Source organism: Ischnura elegans, chromosome 2 (genome assembly GCF_921293095.1).
Source record: "Ischnura elegans chromosome 2, ioIscEleg1.1, whole genome shotgun sequence".
Classification (NCBI taxonomy): domain Eukaryota; kingdom Metazoa; phylum Arthropoda; class Insecta; order Odonata; family Coenagrionidae; genus Ischnura; species Ischnura elegans.
The window spans coordinates 34374239-34397368 of record NC_060247.1 but is presented as its reverse complement, the minus strand read 5'-3'; the positions used below and the strand labels follow the sequence as shown (position 1 = coordinate 34397368).

At 36.0% G+C, this 23130-nt stretch overlaps 2 protein-coding genes across 7 annotated transcripts in view; both read right to left on the bottom strand.

Annotated features, from left to right (window-relative positions):
• The window catches only part of LOC124153590 (clathrin interactor 1), a 29162-nt gene extending 23763 nt beyond the window's left edge, over nt 1–5399 (bottom strand). For 2 of the 3 annotated variants that reach the window (XM_046526856.1, XM_046526857.1), the window contains exons 1-8: nt 5191–5391; nt 4909–4988; nt 4699–4820; nt 4453–4595; nt 4223–4350; nt 3702–4042; nt 3340–3551; nt 846–976 (exon numbers count right to left, since the gene is read on the bottom strand). In XM_046526856.1, the coding sequence (XP_046382812.1) occupies nt 846–976; nt 3340–3551; nt 3702–4042; nt 4223–4350; nt 4453–4595; nt 4699–4820; nt 4909–4988; nt 5191–5228 (1195 nt within the window). In that variant the 5' untranslated portion in view covers nt 5229–5391. Of the gene's footprint in view, nt 1–845; nt 977–3339; nt 3552–3701; nt 4043–4222; nt 4351–4452; nt 4596–4698; nt 4821–4908; nt 4989–5190 lie in introns of all 3 variants that reach the window. The other variant, XM_046526855.1, reaches the window with a different exon arrangement.
• Nucleotides 5400–6036: 637 nt separating this feature from the next.
• The window catches only part of LOC124153593 (F-box/LRR-repeat protein fbxl-1), a 165724-nt gene continuing 148630 nt past the window's right edge, over nt 6037–23130 (bottom strand). For all 4 annotated transcript variants that reach the window (XM_046526866.1, XM_046526867.1, XM_046526865.1 and 1 more), the window contains 6 exons: nt 22491–22651; nt 19736–19841; nt 18552–18718; nt 13389–13591; nt 9763–9966; nt 6037–6295 (listed from right to left, as the gene is read on the bottom strand). In XM_046526866.1, the coding sequence (XP_046382822.1) occupies nt 6160–6295; nt 9763–9966; nt 13389–13591; nt 18552–18718; nt 19736–19841; nt 22491–22651 (977 nt within the window). In that variant the 3' untranslated portion in view covers nt 6037–6159. The remainder of the gene's footprint in view (nt 6296–9762; nt 9967–13388; nt 13592–18551; nt 18719–19735; nt 19842–22490; nt 22652–23130) is intronic.

Here is a 23130-nt window from a genome sequence, read left to right as displayed (position 1 = left end):
ATTTCCTTGAATGTTTTCAGCTATTACCACAAGGGTGAGGAAAATGGAAAAAAATGACATTAGCCAAATAATTTCATTTTAGTCTCCTAAAAAATTCTTGAACTTTGAATTAGAACAATGTTTTAAACAAATCACAATGAACTATGAACCATTAGGGTGTCTATCAATTTTGATAAATTTCGGGTTATAATAATGTTAAAGGTATATTTCACCTTCAGAAGTAAAAAAATGGCTTTTTTGTTCTTTAAATAAAATTTTACAGCAAGTTTATGTAATTTTAATGGCTGCCAGTACTCTGATTTGGAATGTTATCCATCAAATTTTAGAGATCCTAATGAAAAAACTGCGATATGACAGTTTGACATAAAAAATTCATGATATCATGCTTCAACAAGCACTTGGAAGATCACTATAAGAGGAGTGATACATATTCAAGAGTGAAACACAAATGTCAGCCATGGCATTTAGAGGTAAACTGCTCTAAGACTAAAGTATTTTCCAATTCACAGCTAACTATGGAAAAAGTTGAACATTTAAAAAGAACCTTATAACATAGATGATAATTATTTCTAAATCATGATGGTAAAGAATAAAAATATAAATAATAAGGGTAAAAAAGTCATTTCAAGCCAAGCCTTCATTATTTTTTCAAATGAACTGATCTTACGATACTCGATATAACATTGAAGTGTAGTAAGGATGCCTCTCTTAAGCAGTGGGAAGGAATAGGATTTTTGAACATCACACGAAAGTGGATTAGAGCAATAAAGACATGAAGGCATAGCGAAAGGTACAAAGTTGAAAAAACGAATTTAAACAAGCTAAGAAGTAGGGATAATAATTACCCATTATGTTACTATTACTCTGCTTATTTTGGGGTTGCTGCAAGTTCAGCTTGTTGTTTCCCTCAAGTGATGCAATGTTGTTATTCCCTTCATTGAATGCATTAAAATCCGCAAAGTCATCATCTCCAGCCCTGAAATAACAATAAAATGAACTACCAAGCCATAATCTACTACTGTTTACCTTATAGACATTTGTTCAACCAAAAAAAATACTCTTTATAAAATACACTGAAAAGAGCTTTCTGAATGACATTATAAAAGTTTCAGAGATATGCTAAGGAATTCAAAGGCAGGTGGGAAGAATTAAGGCACCAAATTTAGACTGCCAACAAGAAGACATGATTGGATTATCGTTTGTAACACTAGGAGTCAATCTTGTCTTATTTTGAATAGCTATTGTCCATAAGGACATTTTGCCAAACATGAAAACTGTTAGAACAACACTCTTGAGAATGAAATAAATATTGGTAATGGCAAAAAAGCTGATGCTACCACATAAAAACAAAGCAGGATAAAAAAAATCACTTACTAAAACATGAACATAGGCAAAAAAAGATTGACTTCAAACATAGGATGTAAAATTAATAGGTCATAAAAGATTACAAACGAAGAAAACATGCGTTGAAGGGATAAAGGAGGTCTTCGGAAGCATATGGGATTGAAATTTCGAGAGAATTAAAATAATCAAATGGATTTGTATTAAAAAATAGACTATTACAAAATGTACACAATGAATTGATTAAATGCTGGTTTGGTTAAAATATGGCTCCATATGGTATTTCAATATGTGTATATATATTCATGACAAAAATCTGATAGGAGCCATTTTATTTTGGCAAAAGGTAGACTTCTTTCACATACCTTAAATAGCATAACTGAACTTACTTACAATTAAGGTCAGCAAACTGTACACTATCAGTAAATAATAAAATGTGTATACAGCACACTCGATTATCCATGCAAACGATGGCGCAAATAATCCGAAAGCACGGATAACCCAAACTTTCACTTTAATGCCTTCTAATGTTCATAATTAAAGTAAAACACAAAATGTAGTATTATTTAAGCACCTATTCTGTTATTTTAGTGCTTCCCACTCATTGAGAGCTTTATTTGCCAGACTGTGATATTTTTAACGGCTATAACATGATTGCCTGCGCATTCCTACTGCTCCATATAAGACATGATTTTAAAAACCACACATTTGTGGTTGTGTGTTCACTGATACAGAAAAGTGATTTGCACAAATGTTTCAAAACCACTGCACGATGTCAGAAACTACTCTGTCTGGTACCACGCCACATAGTCGCACCTCGCATAAGTTACTGCTGCAGGACGTGGATCTGTGATCACGGAGTGAGGTCGTGCACTGCAAGGCTTGAAAAACAGGAACACGGAGCTCCCATGAATGAAGCTAGCATACAATCACATCATCGTGTAGCAGTGGTTCTAGGCTGTCAGTAATTCCATTTTACGAAGGAGATTCTAATGGAAATAGTAAGCCCGATGTAGCATTAAAATGCAGTAATTCTGGTAATTTTGCATCGGATTTTATTTTTTATGAAGATCGCAGAAAACATTTTGAAGGAGAGTGAAATTCATGTACGGATAATCTGCAACACGGATATTCCACAGCCGGATAATCAGGAGTCTGCTGTATTGAAATTGAAGCACACCAAAGGAAAAATTCATCAGCCTATCACACTAACAAAAGCTAAGAGCTAGAACGGAAAGTCAGCTGCACTATTATAATAATAATAATTCATCTTCATTGGATGAGATTGGGGCTAGAGGGTCCCATCTTCCATCTTTACCAGTTAAGTACATTAGAGCTTCACTCAGCTGTCCTAATGAAGAAGGAAACCCAAACAGAGAACTGACAGAAATGGATAATCCATTCATGATTATTTTCATAAAATATTTTCCTTAGATTTCTGTGCCATGCTTTGCATATCCTTCTCGAGTCCATTCCTTGAAAAAATAATGACGATGCTTTGAGGTAATGGCAGGGAAGGGGCAATGTAACATTAGAGAGAGGAATGGGGAGAGCAAGTACGAGTTTCGTGAAAATAGTGTTTCAGAGGCAGTACAAAAACAATAAAATGAAAAGTGAAACAATTGGCACTAAAACCATAAACATGACAAAAACAACATTGATTATTCATCTGCACAATCCTGCTTGCCGAAGCCAAATACTCATACACCCAAATACAATAGCTTAACTGAATACTAAATAGAATTAGGATGTAAATCGCGACTAAGAAATGGAGTATTGTGGATGAAAGCTTCTCGGGTTTCCAACTGGGTCAGGGTCTGGTACCACGCCACATAGTCGCACCTCGCATAAGTTACTGCTGCAGGATGTGGATCTGTGATCATGGAGTGAGGTACGCTATTCACCGGGAAAAGCTCAGATTCTTCAAATGGAGTATTGCTTCTGAGAATTTGCACTCAATTTGAATTTTCAAATGGCATTAAAATTGTGATGACATACCCAGGAGTAGCAGTCAGATTTCCAGAGGCACTTGTGAAATCCTGGAATTCATCTTGTGTTGTGGTCTCATTAGCTCGTGGATCAAAGTCATCATCTTCTACTACTTTGCTAGGGGAAGAAAGGGGGCTAGGGCCAGCAGAAACTCCTCCCAGTAGGTTATCTTCTTTCACTGCTTGACTCCCAAGAGATGCCTGCTTTGTCGGGCTAGTCTTCTGTAAGAGAAAGTAACACTGAAAATTTAATCTTTAATTTCAGCATTACTGATATCCATCCAAATATACTCTTTCCAAAAGCATAATTACGACTTTTCACAACATTTGCAATTGATTGTAAACTAAATAGCAAAGGGTTATAATAGGTACCTGGGATGTGGAATAAGATTCTCTACCAAACGATGCAGCAGCTCCAAGGTCTATCTTCCGAGATGGAGTGCTGGTTTTCGTACGGCCTCCTTTGGGAACGACTTTATCTGTTCGAGAACCTCCTGTAACCTCGACACTACTATCATTATCTCTATACACCGAACGTCCGACTCCCCCACCTCCCTCTTTACGTTCATTTCCGAAGCCACCATCCGAATCATCCCCACTGTGATTGTGGTAAGGCTCCTCCTCAACACCAGAATTATTTCCAGGATTCTTACAGCTATCTGCCCATGTGTCCTCTTTGTTCCAACGAGGTACATCATCCCACCTGTCACCACCTTGAGACATAAAACCAAAGCATATTTAGCACATGAATTTCCGTTTACAGAAAAGCCAACATGGTTCAAGAAAAGCTAACGGTTTACAGAAAAGCTAACATCATTGTTCTTAATTTTATAAAACTAAAACATGACATCACTCCATAAAATTGTGCTCCGAAATTGTGAGACGAGTATTACCGTATCTTAGACCCAAGCTATCACTTGACATTCCTACGTATTTATCCTTGTTTTTCTTGGCCTTCTTCCTCTCCTCCCGCAACCGGTCATCATCTTGGATGAAGTCGATCAATTCACGTACTTTGACCCTGAAGGTTAAGACAGAAAATTATGTCACCGCTGTTACTTCCTTATACTACCTCTCCGAGTAAAGCAACACTGGATTCACCCTTTTTGGGCAATGGACATACCTGACATTAATACCTTGATCCTTGCCCGTCTCATCTACTAAAGTATAATTTTCCATTCCTCGCAAATCATAAATGTGCTCTCTGGCGGATGTCACCACCCTTTCCGAACCATTTTTCACCAGATATGCCAACAGCAGGAGAGACTACAAGGACAATAGTTCAAATATTAAAAAACAATTAAAGTGATATATGAAGCATTGGAATATGTACAAAACTACATAACACAGTTCCATATTCAATAATGACCTTGTAAGTTCTCCTCCAATTTCGCCTGTTATCTTGAAGCATTCTCTTCCATAACATACTCATCACTTCTGGAAAATGCTCAAAGGTAAACGTAGCTTGAGCAATTTCTTGCATTAATGCTCCTGTAACAACGAAAGTCAACATTGTATTTCAATTTCATTATGCAGAAACCTAAGACATTGCGCAATGAATAAAATATCTCCCACGAACCTGTAGGTCCCCAAGCATCATCATTTGTTGCTTCTCTAACTTTAGCTTCTACCTCTGTATAATTCATAACAACATTGGCTCTGTTGGGAAACAAATAATAAAAAAAATGCCACGATATTAAAACCAAAGCCATTAATACAGTTATTGCGAACTGAGTAGCATTAATAGCATGGAAAATTGCACTCTATTCTATTTTATGCTGATAATTATAATTAAAAGAGACAGCTTCATCATAATAATAAATTTTATCAGTGCAAAAATAACAATAGTTATTATGCTTACACTTTATCAGCCAATTCCCGGACTTTCCAGTTCCACATGATTGAAATAAATTGGAATTAACAACAAGGTAAAGTTATAAAGGAAAGGCAACGAATGCGAAGCCCGATGATGACGGATTATTCATTTGGCTTCAGCTTTGGTTTTCATGGACAGCTGACATCGCTGTCGTGGACCATGGACGACTAATCCCCGAAATGAATCAGAAGACAAAAGAGCTACGAAATGGCGGCCAATGGTGCAGGTGGGTGGTAACCGGGGGTAAATTGAAATCTCAACACTCAAAACAACTATCAACGACGGCTACGTCTTATATTCTCATCCGTATGTGCCTTTAAAGGTACGAATCCATGGTAATACTTCATTATAGCTGCATTTTTTGGCTTTACGTTTTTCTTTCTCTTTGCCGCTGATTTTATAATAAAAGGCGTTGGAGTATTTTACAATTTGTTTATACTTTTGAGCGCGTTTTTCTTCATTCGAGTTTTCCTAGTCACTTTCTTGTGGTAATATCTGTGGCGGAATTGTTAGAAGATTTGTTTTTTTTTTGTTGCAATTTGCATTCTTAGGCCATGTAAGCAATTGGCATCGAAAATGATGGAAGTGTTCAAATTTCGTTGCCATTTGATGTTTATTTTCACGCTTTCAATCCTTCAATAGGATTTACTTATGCGCAAGAAACAAAATATTCAAGTATATAATTTAAATCGCACTTTGAATCATGATCCTCTTTAGTGTCCATGTGACTTCCAAGTCCAAATGCCTGTCACTACAAGTGAGTGTTGCTAAAGCCATGACGTAAATTGATTTCTTTGGAGTTGGATCAAGTGGGGTGATAACAGATTAAGATAAAACGTATAGGTTGATTTATTGCAGTAAAGTTTTACAAAAAATGTACATTTTATTTTAAAATGGTGTTGGTTTTTCATAAAATACTTGAAACAAGTTTTCATTGTAGCATTGGGCAGATCTTCAGTTGAAAATCAAATCTTTATAGTTGGAAAGCAGATAGTAGTTGGATATTCTGCAGCAAGTGATGGTTCTCACCACTGTGTTCCGGTCGGCTCTCTCGAAGTTGGCTTTCACGATCTCGTAGTATCGCCCATCACTACAAGGTAAATAACCATGTGGGAAATCAAAATTAATCACTTGCTACAAACATCACCTGCAGTAATAGGAATGGATTCTAGGGTATCAAATTCATATGTATGTGATTTTTACTGGTTATAATTAAATTTTCAAGCTGCAATATTGGTCATTAACTAATATATTAATTTTAATCTGGAATCTCACTATTTTCTGACAAAAACGTCAAGTTTCACCAAATTATGGCACAAAAGCTTTACTCTTGCCTTACAAGAGAAAATGTACAAGTATGCATTCCTTATATGCTAATCGGGTTTACTCGACTGGAAAATAAGGAATTTAGAAGAACCTTGGTTCCTGTGAATTGGGACATTATTGGTACCTGTGCACCTTGCCCCAATTAAGAGGCTGCTCTATTTATGTGAAGAAAACCATACATATGGATATAAATGTGTTGGATTGTAGGATAGGAGATCATCTGGGAATAAAACCCCTAAATTTTGCAATTAGCGAAACATATGAATGAATAAGCTCTAATAAATACATTTTCTGAAATTTTATGTTGCGAAACTGTATACATATTTCTCTTAGCTCTAGCTGATTGTATTAATTTCTTTTATGAATTACTTAAGTTCTCTGCCACATGCACTATTGAGGTGGCTCTCAGAGCAGTAATAAGATGTATTTCTTACTGCATTTTTCCTAAAATCCTAATACTATGAGACAGCATTGCCATTGACGTAAAGTCAGGGAAATTTTAAAAAATGGACTGGAAATCAGGGAAATTGAGAATGGAAAGTAGGTATGAATGAATGTATTTACTATTTTTGTTCCCATACGAGCATGCCAGCCTCTGAGTGCAGTTTTTTTCCCTTACCTGTACTGGAACGCTACGCATGTAAAGGTTAATTTTCAATGTACTATGCAAGAGTTTGTAGTAGCTATAGCCATGTACTAAAAGAAAATTATGGCCAATTGTCAAGCATTTTCTGAATGGAGTTTGTTTCCTCACACAATTCATGATGCTTTCATGTGCCACTCAGCTCATTGAAAGGTGAATGAAATTGTAAAACACCAGTGCTCTTTGCACAAGAGGCATTACTTATGTGCAAGAAACAAAAAATTCAAGTATATAATTTACATCATACTTTGAATTCATGATCCTCGTCAGTGTTCATGTGACTTCTAAGTTCAAATGCCTGTCACTACAAGTGTCTCACTGACCACTACACATCTTAACAACTTCAACGTGAATTTAGAAGAAAGTCATCAGAACTGGATTGATTTTTTCTGAAGAGACTGGATATGAAGAAAAGATCGACTGCACAAAGGCTGAAGAGCAGCTGACTAAAAAACAATGCACTCCATATGGTTGCCAGAACCCAACTGAAGGCAAAAAGTATGGTTTGATTCGTGTCAAAATGGAAATTGTGAAACACCACTGTTCAAAACAAATACCCAGCATGGTTTATCATTGACTTGGTCTATTGATAGGCTTAGATGATACTACGTCAATTGATGTGCTCTACGCTGAATGTGTGAGCAAGTCAGATAGCCAGGTTGGCAGTGTTTTGGTTTGTGATAGCATAGAGTAAGTATATTCTTATATATATACTTACTCTATGGTGATAGGGAAAGCTGGGGATCAATATTGGTACCACTTTTGAATTTTTGTTCAATATTTTGTGAAAAAATTTCAAGGACATTATTACAGGAGGTGAATAGGGTGGTTTCCTATTATTTTTTTATTGCCTAAATCGAAAGATTATTACTCCTGGAGTACGTATTTCACGCTTTTAGATTTTTAAATGACGATATCTATTTTTCGCGATCAAATGAAAAGTGAAAAATTTCAAGCGCGCGAAAACGCGACGGGTAAGGAAATCTCTCCGTGTGACGTATTTCTGGTTCCCCCTCCCGTCTGGTAGGTGACCTTGATCGAGGCTCTGAGCGCTGATAGGACGCAGGATGCTAACAGGTAGCTGAGTACCTTCCTGTCTGGTAGCGCATGGCTTAAAAAAGGTTTATTAATACCTTATCAAGCGAAGAAAACTTTCCGACCTTAGCCAGTTTTAATAGGTGATTATTAAGACATGTTTCCCTGAGCTCTGTGCCTCATGCATGCATTGGTAGCCTCTGACGATGCATAACTCCTATCCTCTCGTGTAGAAACTAGGTCCCTGTGACGTCACGTGGAGTGGAATCGCATGGGCGCCAATATGGCCTTTTTCAAATGAGGTTAAAATTTGACCCTTGCCATTCGTCTAAACCGGTATTTCAAAAACCAAATAATTTGTGTATTATGAATACACTAATGGTGGGTAACGAATCGCCATCAATGCCTTTTGTTTTCTTTGATGAAGGAAACTACCCTATTGAACACAATTTCGAATTTTTCATGGCATGCTATGGATATTGCAACTGAGTGGAGTATAAGTTTTCGGGAACTGTTGAAATTTCAATTTGGAAAACTTTACAGTTGATATTAAACTAGCAGCCTGCTTGATACTCATTTTGATCATGGCAACACCTATGATCCTCACAGACCGCATCTCGCTATGCACATCAGAACATCCCTCGCACTCATTCGGCAATGCATGAAGCGGCCTCCTTCCAAAAGGAGATTTGCCAGGAACTACATCCAGAGGGTATTTATTCATGCTGGAGAGGTTTTGTCGTCTGTGGTGGCTGGTAGAGATTTGTTATGTAATAGAGATTATATACAAAAACTAATTGTAAATAGAACATGTTAGCTTCATTTTTCAAAAACCCTTGTGATAGTTTTTGGAAATAAATATGTTATTGACACTTAAGTAAATGTTGGCCACTGAGTCCAGTATTTCCTCAGTTACTTCAGTGATGAATCCAATGCCATCCTACGAGACCAGTTTCAGAGAATACTTGTTGCGTGTGCTGTTTTTGATGTAAATGTGCAAAAACATACAGGGATAACAATAACAACATCTTGCTATGATACAACCATAACACAATTCAAAGGCTGGATCAATTAAAAGAGGCTGCATGCTTCTGTCAAATAAAAAGTTCAAAGAAGGAAAGGAAAAAAAGCTTCCTCCAGTGAGACTCAAACATGGGTCCTGACGTTGGAAAGGGAAGCTGCAAGACTACTAATGACTATTTGTTTAAACTATAGGTAATGTAACACCATATTGCTGGCAGTATCAGATGATACAGCTTAAATTTTTTCTCTTGTACTGTCCTTCCTTCTCCTTTAGGCCCAGAGTGGAGGAGAATATTTGCCTTCCTCCCCTAAAGTCGATTTCCCCTCTTTCCCCTGCTGATTGTCTAAATATAGGTGTCAGGAGCCTTAATTAAGGCATATATAACATAGTTATCCATAGATTAATTCTGATTTTAATTTATTTCTTTTTGAGTGTTGTGTGGACTTTTTTCCTCACCTTTTCTTTTATACAAATTTGTGTTTGAGCACTCAATTTTAGGCACAGTAAGCATTGTGAATCATTTAATTACCTGAGAACAAGAGCTTTCAGCTTGAGGCATTTGACTCGTAGAATATCAATTGCCTTTTGGCTCTTATCGGAAAACCTCAGATTTTCTGGATCCCAGCGTAGTTCAAGCCTCTCCAAATTGGGACAGTTATTTGCAATTCCATCCATTAGCTGGTCAACATGAATATTTACTCCCAGCCTTTCTTGTGTTCCCATTATAATGATCCTAGAAAAGAGCAAGTTTTTCTTAATAACGAGTTTGCTTGTTTTTCTTCAATCTTATTTTTTTATTTATAGTCTGTCTCATACTGCTTTAATGGTAATTAATATTCAGAATATTGTAAATGCTATGTATATATGAGATAACTTGAAATTTCAAATACATTATCTCTGTAAGCATAGTAATGAAATGTAGTTTTGGTATTTTATACTTAAAATGCTGGTGAATGTGTGCTTACCATAAATAATTAGGTTCTATTGAAAAATAATTTTAAGATACCATCTGGTATTGAGCAAAGTTTTCTTTTCATTTTTAGGAAAACTTAGAACTGCTTTTATAAGTTCAGTCATTAACAACATACATATTTCTAAGTGAAATATTTTTTTAATTTCTTTAAGCTTTCAAAGTTTTTCAATCTCTTTAACCTGGATCCGCCCAAAATATTTTTTTTGAGATTAATAATTCATATTCTAGGGGAATGGTAAGGGTCTCATTTTTACTATATTCTGAAAATATTTCGTTGATCGGTTGTGTAGTTTCCGAGATACAGGCTGTGACATAAATGTCACATTGGGCGGATCTGTTGTCTTTTGGTGCAAGGTAATATTTCCCCAGAAAAAGCAAATATTTTTCGCATTTGAGCTGCACTGTTCATTTAAATGATAAAAAACACTAGAAAAACATATTATTAATTATGTACACTATTTTCAAGCTTTTGTTTAAATTTTAAGTAAATTGTTTAAAAATTTAGCAATAATTTTCAGAGTTCCATTGCCCGCGATTCATAAATTTTTCGATGTAAATTGTGATTTTTTAAGATGTAGAAGTGTTTTGGTTTTTTTCAATGCTATTTCACAAGTTTGGGGTATATTTAAATTTATAATGTTTATATTATAAACTTGTCAAATACACATCAAGAAAAATTATTTTAAATTTATGTATAAATTTAAGTTTTCGGCAGTAGTGTTATGAAATTACAGAACCTTGAATTGACAAAATCAATGGATTTGTTGAAGGTACATTTAAATAATATTTTTACATGGCTAATAAGTAAAATAGTTGAAAATGCATTTCCCAAATTTGGAAAATACATAGAATATATATACATATTTGAAAAATATTCTCACAACATATAAGGGTGTAATACCTTATAAAATTGAATTAAATTTGAATCAATTTGTTTCATATAAACTAAAGATTGCTTTAGAGTTCAATGCCGGTGTATACGTACCATTTTGAGTGGTAAGTAGTAAAGCAATATTTGTCCATATTTCATGCATCGCATGCAGTGCATTTGACGGAAGCGCAATGTTCTCCAGTACGGCGACGCAATCTTTTGAGACTAATTGATCATTAGCATCGTAACATATTTCACTGTTTGCCTCTGTTGAAAATGAAGTAGTACGGCGGCTATACTTGCCTTTGCATCGATGTATGGTCAGTAATGTTTGCATTATTACACGCCTGATCTCTAATTGTGACATGCAATGACCAGATTTCGCTCGTGAACAGATTGTGAACAGCTACATCCAAAAGTCAAGGAAAATATTCCACCATTACCACCAAAACTGATTGTCCTCCGCCGAATGAATTACATGCAAGGATGGATACCAAAATACTCCACAATCATACTCCTGCCAAAAGAGAGTTTTTTCAGTGGGAAAAATCCCTCTGAAACGTTCTTTCAATTTAGTGATCCACGGCGAAGCTACCACAATTTATCTATTATGTCGGGCATCGTATTGTCTGCACAGTGAAGGTATCTACTCATCACAAATAACCTATTCCTTCGCTAGGCTACGGTAACCATTGAGTTGTGAGCACCCCCAGAATCTTCCCAGGAGCATCGCTTGGATGGAAACCAGTTACAACCTCATAACAGTAAAATCCCAATGAAAATTTTCATCTCCTCTTTACTGATGGTAGAAGATGAAAAAATAATAGAAGTAGTATAATTATCTAATTCTGCCATGAGAAAAAAGAATGTCATCCGAAAAAACTAAAATATTTCTACACCTAATTTTTCCCTCTATTCAGGAAGATCTGTTTCGGGGAATAACCTATTTCTTACAAAATGACCTTCTTGTCGCAAATTGGCAGCTTCTCTTTTTACTTTTTTCTATTGGAGAAGTGATGTAAGCTTCGTTGACTTCGAATCCTTTTCCTTACATCTAACTGGTACCGAAATACTTCAGGACTTCTCTTGAAATTCATTAGTATTATCATTATCAAGCTGCAAAACAAGCTCCACTCTTGCCCGAAGTTGTCTTCCCGTTAAATTTTCCACAAGTCCACCAGCCTGGTCATCTGCAATGTCCTCATCAGTGACAATTGCTGCTTCTGGTAGCTCAAGGTATATTGTACTTCGTCAAAGTCTTCGTTTTCCGGAAGCTATTTGGCTTCACACAGTGTAATATCTCTGAGCTATCGATATCCCTAATATTAAAAAATTATATTCAAAAGTAATTACCGGAATAAAAGTTAATAAATGCAAAATTATCGACTAATTGATAAATAATAAGTCTTTTGGCGGGAATACGAAGGAAAAAACGTTGAAAATGGAATAAATTCTAACTAGAGCATAGAATTCGAAACTTTGAAGATTTGCATAGGGATCCGCCCAATGTGACATTTATGTCACAGCAACATTTATCAGAGTATATTACAGAAATGGAAAGCAATACCAAACATATTAATGTATTATTAATAATTTTGTATCATTATGTTGATACATACCAAAAATTGTCGCTGTAGCGCATATAGTTAATGAAAAAAATAAATATTTACACAAAGCGAACGTCCATTTTTAGTGTCTAGGGAAGGCGCATAAGTACCAGGGGTACTCAAAGGATAGGTCTTCACTCTCACTTGACAATTCTTACCTTGAATTGAAGCACTTAGCTTCCTCTTTCTTATAAGGTATAAAACACAACAATATACCGTGCCCGAACGATGCAAGAGCCATTACAGTGGAGCGATACAGGGTGTGACATTTATGTTACATTGGGCGGATCCAGGTTAAGCTGATTTACTGGTCAAACAATGAATTTATTAAAAGTGCTTTGCATATATAATGCCAGTACATAAAGATAATATTTTCTCAGCCTAAAGGGTTCACTTGAAATTAACTTTAATTCAACAACTAAGCCTCTCGATTGGTATATGTAATATCTTAGGGTAATTTTCCCAAAAACTAACATGTTCACTATCTTATTTCAATAAAAAGTAATTAGAGAGATTGTTAAATTAAGTATTCTTTACTGATGAATTCAAAGTGGTCTGGAAAGACTGTGTATTCAAGACAGATTTAACTAATGTTAGAAATTAATTCAATTTTGTATATGTTTTTAGTGCAGTATTGAATCAGGTACCTAACAACTTTTTGAAGTAAGCTGTGACAGTTATGAAATTTTCTTCTTGACTCTTACTTTGCATTGTTTAGGATAGGGAGGACTGACTGCCAAAGTTGATCAGTGATGTGAGGCATTCCTGAAAGAGCTAGGCCATGTAGCTGGTGTCCATGGCGAGACAAAAATCGGTGTAGGGCATCGTCACTAAGGTTATCTGAAGCATCCAAATCTAGTGCCACAAGATTTCTTGGATTTCCCATTTCCATGAAAGCCTTGATTACCTAGAATAGCAAAGGAACCATATCATTTTCATTAAATATTGAGTAGCAATTCCTTAATTATTTGTAATTTATCCCCTAATTCTTTTAGAAAAATTTCATACATTGATTAAAATTTTCATGCCAAAAGTTTTCTTTTTCATTGGTATTCAGATGAGAAAATTAATCTTCATAAACATTTTTTTTCTATCCATTTTTACCAATGTACCTGTGAAATGCATTTATGATGGTTACCAATGATACATTAACATCAAATATGAAGTATAAATGTACTTCATTGGTGGAGACTTACCCTGGGAGTAACCAAAATTTACATTTGGTTCAAAGTCACAGTGCATAATTATTTCAAGCATTACTCGTATAAAATAGTATTTTAAAATAATAATCGGCATGGGCAATTATTATTTTAAAATATTAATGGGTAACTATTGCCCTCATAACTTAACATCAAATTCGGCATACTTTTGTTTCAGTGAATGCTGTTACCAAATGAAAGCTTAAGACTTCCGGAATTGTTAAGACTTCTATTGTCCTCTCTTTCTGCACCTTACCCTTGCTTAAGTATCAAAATTGAATTTTTTTAACTAAACCGAGATTAAATTGTTCAGACGCTCAAAGAGGATTATGCCCATGCCTACCACTTCCTTGTTTTCATTTCCTGATGGGCTCTATCTATTTTTACTTGAAAATGTATATTATACATATTTTGGCACAATGTTTCCTCAATTAAATATCTTTAAGAAGATCAGAAAGTCACACAATTTTAAAATTCTATTCGCAGAATTTTAGGAAATGAAAGCTTAATCCTTAGTTGATATGAAACTGCTGGGTTCTTGGAATTTGGGGCTAAACATTTTTTTATGATTAAACCCTCGCGGATTTACGAATTTAGTTACGTTGTTGGCATTACAGCGGTGCTGTGTGATATTTTGTTATTAACTTTAAAAATTGGCATTTTTCTGATTGATAATGTTAGTGACATCTATTTTCTTAATTCTCATTGTATTTTGCTGGATTTAACCCTTTATAGCAGAAATTATAGCAAACGCTCTTTAACGCGCTATTTCTTGCCATTATACTCTCTATTTCTGTTCCTTTTGTCAGTTATATTCAAATGAAAGTTTTAATTTCGTGTGTAGTGATTGTTTTATATATTTTTTTCTGATATACAGCGATGGATAAACTTGGCTTTTTAATGTGTACATTGTCTTATTTTTTATGTATATTAATACTAAAAATGAGGATGGAATAAAATTTGTGTGTGTCCATGTGATATATTTCACTTCACTGCGTCCATCCACATGTGATATCTTTGAAGTGTACCCCGGAAGGCTGAGTTCTTTAACGTTAATGATTGAAAAGGTGTAGGTGAAGTTAGAAGAGATGAATGTTACTTTCATGATTTTTATAGGATTCTGACGATCAAGACAAATGTTACCAGTATTCTGGGAGCTTGTATACCGCAAGTTCTAAAAATATAGTCAGATGAGTTTTGAAATATAAAGAATGTGGGATAATCATTGATGTGTCAAAGAATCCAGCATTGCTTTAGAGGTGGGACTAGAGGAGCCAGTATTTTTTGCCTACAGTGGAACCCATTCCCTCACTGAGTACGATTCCTTAGAGATGGACAGGTTATTGTGATGCCGGGGAGTGTAGCGGGTGAGGTTTTTCTTCTGGATTGGTGGGCAATCCAAATATGTAATTATTTCTAAGAAGTTTGGGTTATAGGTGGTAAGGAGGAAGGAGCAGGCATTTATTTTCTCGGTACAGCTCTGTGTGAGGGACTGATGGAAGAAGAGCAAGTGTTTTGGGGTGAAAAAAATACCCTCATGCTGGGAGGACTCCCCTCACCTTTTCTTTCTGTAGCGTTTCACTGACCCAAACATTGAGACCGTACATACTTTCTCACTAAGCTTCCTTATTCGTCTTCGACCCCCTACTTTACTTCCTTCCCCCTGCAAAAATTGATTGAACTTCTCCTCATCCTTAATGAATCCACCTGAGCTAGACCTTGGAATGAAGGTAGTGCCACCGTGGGGCGTTTTGACTAGGCATTTGTTCCCTATCCCTCATGCAGCAATGTAAGTATAAAGAAAGAGCAGTCCATTGTATCTAATTGCCTCCTTGCCCTCTCAATCTTTTTCACAATACAGATTTTCTCCGCTTACCTGGCCTAACAATCCTGGTACTCTGATCCTTGGGCAGTCAACACACCACCATGTATCTCCACCCCTTCATCTCAAAACAACCTCCGTGGTATAGCCCACGATTCTCCTCCACGCTCACCCCTTCACATAAGTAAAACCCGACAAATAACATCTATGTGCATTTGAGCACACAAAGAAATGGAAATATGTAAAAACTCTTCTCAGGATACCGTGTGGGTAAGATTATATGAGAGCGCCGACGTTTAGGGTACCAACTCGCTACCCATTCTCACGGCTACTGACAGAAAAGTTGAAGTGACCGTTGAAGCTCAGCATTAGGAGGGGCCGGATTGGTCGAGTCCCGATTGTTGTTGCCATAGTCATAGTGTCTTTCGTAAACCTACACATACAGATCTGTACCTCAATGGCCATAGTCACCATCATCCTTCCCAACGTGAAGCTGTTCTTTCCACCCTGATACATCGTGCGAGAGCAATTTCCGACGCGGAGAGTCTTCCTTCGGAATTGGACTATCTTAAGAATACCCTCCGCCAAAATGGGTACGGAGAGCGGCATATCTCTTTGGCCTTCAGAAAATCCTCCGAAACTGCAAAGGGCTCGGTTATGAAGGAAGACCAACCTAAACCGACAGCCAGGGCCTTTTTACCCTATATTTCCACGATATCGGGCAAAATTTCTAGGGTTTTGAGGAGGTATAGTATCGAAACCATCCATCGACCTATGACAAGTTTAAGAGACCGCCTCATCTGTGTAAAATATCCAATTGGCCTTATGACTCCTAGAGTTTATAAAATCCCCTGTGAGTGTGGTAATGTCTACGTGGGGGAGACTGGGCGAACAATATCTACTTGTCTTAAAGAACATCAAAGCCATTTCCGACTTGGTCAACCGGAAAAATCAGCCATAGTCGAGCATAGCCTGGATGAGGACCATAAAATACGGTGGGATGACACCAGAGTTTTATGGTGATCAAATCAATTCTTGGATCGTTTAACCAAAGAGGCTATTGAAATAAGACTTGAGAATAAGAATGTAAACAGACTCCGGATTTTCAATCAACAGCTCTTGGAATAGAACCCTTAAAAGAGTTATGCTTGCCAGAGCTAAGTCTACGCTGGTCCACGGTCCTCCGCGACAACAATCGGGACTCGACCAATCCGGCCCCTCCTAATGCTAAGCTTCAACGGTCACTTCAAATTTTCTGTCAGTAGCCCTGAGAATGGGTAGCGAGTTAGTACCCGAAACCTCGGCGCTCTCATATAATCTTACCCGCACAGTATCCTGAGAAGAGTTTTTACATTTTGTTCGCCGGGAAAGTGTTAAATCTTACATAAATGGAAATATGTTTACAAATTTTCACTACATGGTAAATTGTTGATTTACTTGTTCACCATGAAAATACCGAACTAATTCTCAGGAAAAAGAAATTATATTCTATCATATAATTGGTTACTTGGTTTGATTTCACTCCAGTGGTAAACAGTAACGTCCCAGGAAATAATATTAATGCCAGCAATTTTGTGTAAACTATCTCAGCCACAAATTAATATTTTTGAATGAATGGCACAACACGTATTACAGTAACAGTGCGATATGTTCTTCGCAAAGCTCGGTAAAACTTCTGAATCTCCTGACAAGCTACAGCTACTCATTCAACGAGAAATTTCCACACAAAGGTAAAGAAGCATTATTCTACAAAATCTGAGAACTCATTGTAATAAAATTTTCTTAGAATCGCCACTTGGTGTAATTCTATACATAGTAACCCTGGGATTTCCCTAAAGGTGACCATCACCACAGCAGGTACGCAGATGTGGAGAAGGGACATGGAGTGGAGAAGGTTCTCTACTGTGTTGTAGGCTATGGAGAAAACATCATTAAGATAGCCAATTACCATGAGTTTTTAAAAGTTATTCTTTCAAATAGATGAAGTTTTGTCAATGAGCATTATAAAACAAAGAGGCAAACATTATGCTTCTTGGCTAAAAGACAAAGCAAAATTGGTATAGTAATATATCCCTTTTATTAAAAGATGTCATTTCTTTATAAAGTTTAAATACTTTGATTATAAATACATTATAGCATATCATATGAAACATATTAACTTTGAATTAGCATTAAGAGTGCATTCCCCGATGTAGCAGCACGGAAATTCTTGGCGCCGTAAATACAACAACGTAACTTTTCTCATTAGAGGGCAATAAAATGAAAACTATCCACACTTTAAAAACAAAAATATATTTGTAGACTCAGAAAGAATAAAAAATAGACTACTGAAAATTTCACATTGATCCACGGGAGTGGAAAATTTTAAATCATTTTTAAAACTATTGGTGCTGCTAAGGCACAGAGAATCCATATGAGGGTTAATAAAATTTGCCGTGACACACCTTTCAACCTTAAATAATTTGTCACAAGCTTCGGAATCGGTAAGACTCTCCAACTAAGCCAACATTTCTATCATTTAATACTTATATCTATCATCCATAGGGCTAGTTGATGCCATGAGGAGAAAAATCTATCACCATAGTTCATTGGAAGACATCAAATACTTTTCCTCAATACTTCCTTTCAACCTCCTTTCCTTAACTTTCCTCATACATATATCTTTATGCACCTTATTCACATGTACAGAGTATCGAAATTGGGAAATTGGTTCAATTTTTAAGACAAGTAGGGAGAGATCCACTGATATCCATTGTACAAAATATTTAGAATCCTATCTATATAGAGGCTTTTAAGAAATAATCAATGTTGATAGCGCCCAATATATAATCACACATTCAGCTTACCGAGTCATTAAATCCATTGAGTTGTCCCGCAGATAAGAATCTTAATGCAGGAATCCTTGTCAGCATATCAATTAGGCATTCTGTCGACAGATCAGTTGCTGTTATGTCCAGTTCTTGTATTGCCGTCTTCTCCCACTCCACTTGCATCACATGCTCACTGACTAGGGCTGGGGGCAGTGAAAAAAATTCAAGTTTTAAAAAACATTATAGGTTCAGTTAGGCTAAGGCTGGTTTCACATGATCCAACTTTTTGTCATCTACTTTAGGTGGCACAGCATTGTGACTTGAAATAACCATGGGCTCTTAGGGGTGCCTTCGGAAACATCAAAATATCCCATAGGCACCATATTTCCATCTGGCACAAATCAGTGTAGTTTGACACGTAAATTTATATGGGCTCTAAGACATGCTGACGATTGTTGACGGTGTGCAATTGAGTACGCAGTGTGCACTGGATTGTCTGAAAGCAGCCTCAGAGGAAAGTGCTTTATTTCCGCAATTATAGTCTTATATGAGATCCCTTATTTTTTTCTGCGTAAGGCATCTCATAATTTGATAATTCACATGCATCCAAGTTTGCCATTTGTCCCATAGTACTCATTTATTCAACCCTCCAAGACCTACCCCATCCCTCTTCATGGTCAACAAGAACTAGATGTAAAGGACCTTGGGCACAAATTATAGCACTTCATAATCTTGTCTGAATGTGTTGTGTGAAGTCAAGTGATAATTGCGATACAACTCCTTTAGCTACACTTAAGGACCTACCCTCATGGAAATTCAAAGAGGAATTTATTCAACTTGTTGGGAATACACAGGATCATATTTCACATTGAATATTAGGTGCGTCTCCATTAATTTAGTACAAAAATTAACTACACTCTACTGCAAACAATTCCCATCCTCGCATTCAAGAAATTACTTATTTTTTTAACTATCATACAATTTTTTTATCTTACCTTCAAAGTTTTCCTCATAAATAATAAATATCTATTCTTAATTAAAAATTTTCTATACGTAATTTAATCGATGAAGAAGAATTGAATTGTTTAAATTCCCAGTATCCCTCACATTGTACTCATCACATAAAAGAAATAGTTCACCTGGGCTAGAAATATGCAGTCTTGCCACCTAATACGATAGGAAAGAAAATAATGTGTGATCATAAATACTCAATTACTTACAAGTTTGGTTCATTAGAAGGCATCTGAGCCTTCTGCTTCTTTGGAACAAGGATTTAAGGCTGGAGCCAGTTACTTTGGGGCAAAAATTAACTGCTAGGCACTCCAGCTGAAAATAAGGATATCATTATGAATATGGTTAAGGAAAACTTCTGTTTTTTTCTTAATGTTATATTTTAGGTACCATATGTGTATTTGTGAAATTATTATTCGCGTATGCAAACATTTTAGTACAATATATTTTGTATAAAAATGCTACAAATGAAATAATAACCAACTACAACTATGCCTCATAGAGCACAATTTCGATTAGCGCAATGTCGATATAGTGCAAATTCGTTCCTCGGGGAAACATTGCAATGCAGTGTAGCCTAATCAAAAAACTTTAACGCTCTCATGATAAAACATGAACTTGCGCTGAGTACACATGAAATTGCTATCATTTTACGCATAGGAATAGTATTGCTTGCCTCAAATCTTATTTTTTGTTTGCATATTAATTGAAATTCATTGCTGTGCAGTGGCCAAAAGCATTACTCGTCATCGGGTACAGATAGCTGGCCTACCGGAGTAATTTATCTCGTCTCCTTAACAGAATGACAATAGTTAATTTAGATCATTATGTAATTAAGGGTAGAGCTAGTGGTAATGAGTTTTTTTTAAGCAATATGCTTTGAGACGTAATTTATTGCAATTGCAACTGGAGAGCGTCAAAGCGATATTGCGCGGAAGTTTAAACTCACGATGCCTTATTCTGAATAAAGATGAAGTTTAAACATCAGTGACCTCAGCCGAACAAAATTCAACCAAGCAGTCAACACGTATGGAAAGTTCATTGTGAATCTGTTCAAGAAGACGAGGGTGGTAATCGCTCCGAGACATTCAGTGAAAACTCTGGTTGGTCCCAGAATTTTAAACGGCAAGCAGGTATTTTCAGTGCAGCGATATTAGGTGAATCTGAAAGTGTTGATAGCGCAGTCACCGCAACATTTTCTGATGAACTCCAAGCTGTGATTGAAAGTGGCTCCTTTCCTCCTTAACTAGTTTTTAGTGTTGATGAGACGATATTGTTTTGGAAAAGAATGCAATCTCGTTCATTCATTTTCAGGGAAGGAAAACTGGGTCAGATTTCAAGGCCAAAATTAAAGCCAGTTATGATTAATCATTCACAAACTCCGCGAGCAATGAAATGGTATTCAAATTAGCACGAGGCTGTATTTGGATGAGCGACAAAGGGGCCTGGGTGACACAATAATTGTTTTTAGACTGGTTTGAAAATTCATCAACTGCCGGCAATGCATTGCGAATTCCCTGAGATAGCAGATGTTAGCCCACCCGCACAACAGGAAGGAATTTCAAAAGCACATACGAATTTTTTTTTAATGTGAATAAAAGTATTTGAATGCACACCTACCATCTTTAAAGATATTTTAAGCTTTAAAAGTTTACATGAATAAAGTTTTCTAAGGCTATGAATAGGAATATATGTGGTTTAGAGGAATTTTGATACCCAACTCCTATGCTACCAGGAACGCATCCCTATCTTCCCAATGTTAAAACGCTCTCATATAACACAAATTCGTACAGCGCAAAGACTAATCCCAAGGAACGTATCCCTTGCGCTATATGAGGCATGGGTGTATATAGAATACAGTCTCCACACATTTTGTATTTTTGGTGCCAGTTGCTGGAAAAAAAGTGTATAACTTGTTGATGCTCTCCATGAGGGAAAAACTGCTGAGATCATTGTCCTAGGATCAATTGTTATCAACTCAGTTTGCCTTCAATTAAAAATTACACAAGCTCAGATATGGCTCACCCAGTGTGTGCTACGTGTTGCATGCATGTAGGGGCAAATGGTTGACATCTCTATCATTCAAATACATATCTGTCGCCACCTAAGAGATGCATACTTTGATTCCAGTTGTAATTTGTATGAACTTTTTTCCCTCAGAATTATTTAAAATCTCCTCTTCTGTACCGGTAGAGTATGGTCTTCACTTTTGACTCCTTTTATGAAAGAGTTACATTTGTTATTTCATTATTCATTAAAATTGCATAGATATGTAAATATCTCAAGTATTAATGCTGGCAGGTGTTAATAAATCTCAATTTAATGTCTTAGGAAATGTCAGTCGTTTTGACTTGTAGCTGGCTTATTCTATCAACTACCACAGACGGTTCCTGTTAATATAATTTATTCCTTTGCAAGTCTTACTCAGGTAAAGCCCTTTAATGTATACAAGGGCTAGGAAAAATGCTTGGAGCTCCATTATGTATCTAGTTTGGAGGAACATAATGATTTAGGGTCTTCATTTAAAATCCCATAAATAAGTAATAGAGTGTTAAGGAAAAGATAAATATCTTAAGAATGAAAATATTAGCTGATAGGAGTTATAGAATAGGTTGATAGGAGAGCTTCAGCTTCCAATATTTTCTCATTTTTTTTATTTTGTATTTTCTTGATAGGTTTTCCATATCATTTACCAGTTTCATAACTGCAGGAAAATGAGGGCAGAGATGGTGAGAAGGAGGGATTACATAGGAAGTTTGAACTGTTACCAGGTAAAGAAATATTAATTGAAAAAAGGAAATGACTAGCTTGTAGGAAAATCTTACATTCGTTGACTAACGAACCTTTCCCAAGAAAACAACAACATATTGAAGTGCTGGCTTTAAGTAGCAGATGTTACAGTTATCACGACAAAATTTTGATCTTTATTGAAGGGATTAGGATTGAGTATTAATTTATACATGCCTGAATACAGTTTGAGCTGAATGCTTCAATGTGGCTGTCATCTACAAAGTTGATTCCATACAGATTTATTACTCGTAGGTTTGGTGTTGCTGACTTAAGCTTATGAACATTGATTACTTCATATATTTCTTCCTCTTCTTCTTCTACTTTCTCATATGTTCCTGGAAATAAATAGATAATTTTTCATTAATATCGTGGGGATATGAAACATATGTGTCGTAAAAATTACCAATGATACAGAAATTTTTATGAGTTTACAAAATAGCTGGGATAAAAAATTTTTTCCGGTGCACAGTTTACACAAGTGAACTTTTATGAGTCACGGTCATTGGTGGAAAAATACCAAAGCAGGAAACATGTCCTACATGCAGCTTGTCTGATCCAATCCTTTGTTACTGCTCTTGCATAAATTTCATCGAAAGCATATTTTTAATAATATATAACAATTATTGGTGTTAATGACAGTTTGTAATTGAAGCTATAGGTTATATTTCTATGGTCTGGAGCAGTTATTTAAGATTTGTTTGTAAGTACATATTTCCTATATGGGAGCTGGAATGCCAGGAGAAAAATCTAAATGATTAAATATGTATATGTATTTTTATATAATATGTATGTAAATACATGTGTAATATTTTAT